The sequence below is a fragment of the Camelina sativa genome, chromosome 9, assembly GCF_000633955.1.
Source record: "Camelina sativa cultivar DH55 chromosome 9, Cs, whole genome shotgun sequence".
In the NCBI taxonomy this organism is placed as follows: domain Eukaryota; kingdom Viridiplantae; phylum Streptophyta; class Magnoliopsida; order Brassicales; family Brassicaceae; genus Camelina; species Camelina sativa.
The window spans coordinates 26,140,943-26,143,088 of record NC_025693.1 but is presented as its reverse complement, the minus strand read 5'-3'; the positions used below and the strand labels follow the sequence as shown (position 1 = coordinate 26,143,088).

Sequence of the window (2,146 nt, the reverse complement as noted above, 5' to 3'; positions counted from 1 at the left end):
ATGGCAACCAGAAATTTCCTCGCCACGAGCAACGCCGTCAAATTGAATGGTGTGAGCTTCTTCTCCTCTTTTACCGGAAAACCTAAACGCTACCTGACTCGTTGTTGGCCACAGACTACTAGTAGTCGTAAAGTCCAAACTTCGTGTTGTTATCGTGAGACGTCTTTCAAAGCTGGGATGTCGTTAGTGAGGCCTGAGGAAGAAACAGATCCTAACAGTGACGGAATTGGAATCGTCCGTTTCTTAAAAGGAAAAAGCTATCTCGTTACTGGTGCAACAGGGTTTCTTGCCAAAGGTAAGTAAAAACCCTGAAGTTAGTGTTTTTTCCTTATCCAAGTAAACAATTTGTTGGGTTATAATAATTTTTGTTGTAGTGTTGATTGAGAAAATGTTGAGAGAAAGTCCTGAGATTGGGAAGATCTTCCTTCTGATGAGATCTAAGGATCAAGAATCAGCAAACAAGAGACTCTACGATGAGGTCTGTTTTACATATTTTCATTCTCAACCAATTTTAATTTTGGTTCCTTTTCACATTTTTGTATCCTTTTGTTTTTCTTTTTTCAAACAGATCATAAGCTCGGATCTGTTCAAACTTCTGAAGCAAATGCATGGGAGCTCTTATGAAGCTTTCATGAAGAGCAAGTTGATTCCAGTAATTGGAGACATTGGAGAAGACAATCTAGGGATCGAACCTGACATAGCAGACATGATTAGTGGGGAGATTGATGTCATTATCAGTTGTGGTGGTCGTACAACATTTGACGACAGGTGTTTCATCTGTTTCTTCTCGCTAGGGTTTTCATTTCTTGCAACCAAACTGTAGTAATTATTTGACGAATTTTCTTTTAATCCAAACAAACGGAAACAGATACGACTCTGCCCTAAGTGTCAATGCTCTTGGACCTAATAGGCTCTTAAGCTTCGGAAAAGAATGCAAGAAATTAAAACTTTTCCTCCATTTTTCAACTGGTATGAGTTTTTTTAGAAAAAGTTTTGGCCGAGATTAAGCTGTTTGCAGAGAACTTTCAGAAACTGATTTGTTTCTTTTTTTTTCTTGTTGGATACGTAGCTTACGTGACTGGCAAGAATGAGGGGTTAGTACTAGAGACTCCTCTGTGTATTGGAGAAAACATAACTTCTGACTTGAACATCGACTTGAACATCGAATCCGAACTGAAATTAGCTTCAGAAGCTGTAAGAAAGTTCCATGGCAGTGAAGAATCCAATAAACTGAAAGAATTCGGTTTTGAAAGGTGAGAGAAATACACGTTAAAAATTTTAGTTTCTGCAGCACCTACTATGTTTTTATCTTATGTAACAACAATTACTCTCTTATGAGAAACAGAGCTCAACACTATGGGTGGGATAATAGTTACACATTCACAAAAGCCATGGGTGAGACTATAATTAACAGCAATCGAGGAGATTTGCCTGTGGTGATCATAAGGCCTAGTACTATCGAAAGCTCTTACAAGGAGCCTTTCCCTGGATGGATCCAAGGAATAAGGTTAAAAAATTGTTTTAACAAACAAGGAATTACTAGATTAGCTTGTGGTTTTAAGTACTGAAAATTTTTATTTGGTATAAAACAGAATGGTTGATCCAATCATCGTTGGTTACGGCAAAGGCCAGATTTCTGGATTCTTGGCAGATTCCAAATCTTTATTGGACATCACACCTGTTGATATGGTTGTGAACGCGGCAATAACAGCCATGGCAAAGCATGGTTCTGGTGTACCAGAGCTCAAAGTTTACACTGTCACTTCTACATCTCATGCAAACCCACTGCGATCTGGCGAGTTGATGGACCTCTCTTACCAACATCTGCGTGACTCTCCATTGGAAGATAAAGAGATAGATTTAGCGCCTATGAAATACCACAGTTCCTTAGAGAGTTTCACCTCCTCTTTGTCCAACAAAATGAAAAGAAAAGAAGGAGAGTCACATATTGTATCCACAATGAGCGATAAGGGAAAGAGAAGGCTAAACTATCTTGTGTCCATGGCAAGAACATATAAGCCTTACATGTTCTTTCAAGCGCGGTAATTAATACAACATACTTGGCCTTCTTCTTATATTATAAATCAATCATGAGACTACGTACTAACCCATAATTCAAAATCTATATACTAGGTTTGACGATACG

At 38.4% G+C, this 2,146-nt stretch overlaps 1 protein-coding gene across 1 annotated transcript in view; it reads left to right on the top strand.

Moving 5' to 3' along the window:
• The window catches only part of LOC104712330 (fatty acyl-CoA reductase 6, chloroplastic-like), a 9,879-nt gene continuing 7,733 nt past the window's right edge, over positions 1 to 2,146 (top strand). The window contains exons 1-7 of the mRNA XM_010429203.1: positions 1 to 295; positions 375 to 478; positions 569 to 768; positions 869 to 969; positions 1,070 to 1,253; positions 1,346 to 1,507; positions 1,593 to 2,042. Coding sequence (XP_010427505.1) covers positions 1 to 295; positions 375 to 478; positions 569 to 768; positions 869 to 969; positions 1,070 to 1,253; positions 1,346 to 1,507; positions 1,593 to 2,042 — 1,496 coding nt within the window. The remainder of the gene's footprint in view (positions 296 to 374; positions 479 to 568; positions 769 to 868; positions 970 to 1,069; positions 1,254 to 1,345; positions 1,508 to 1,592; positions 2,043 to 2,146) is intronic.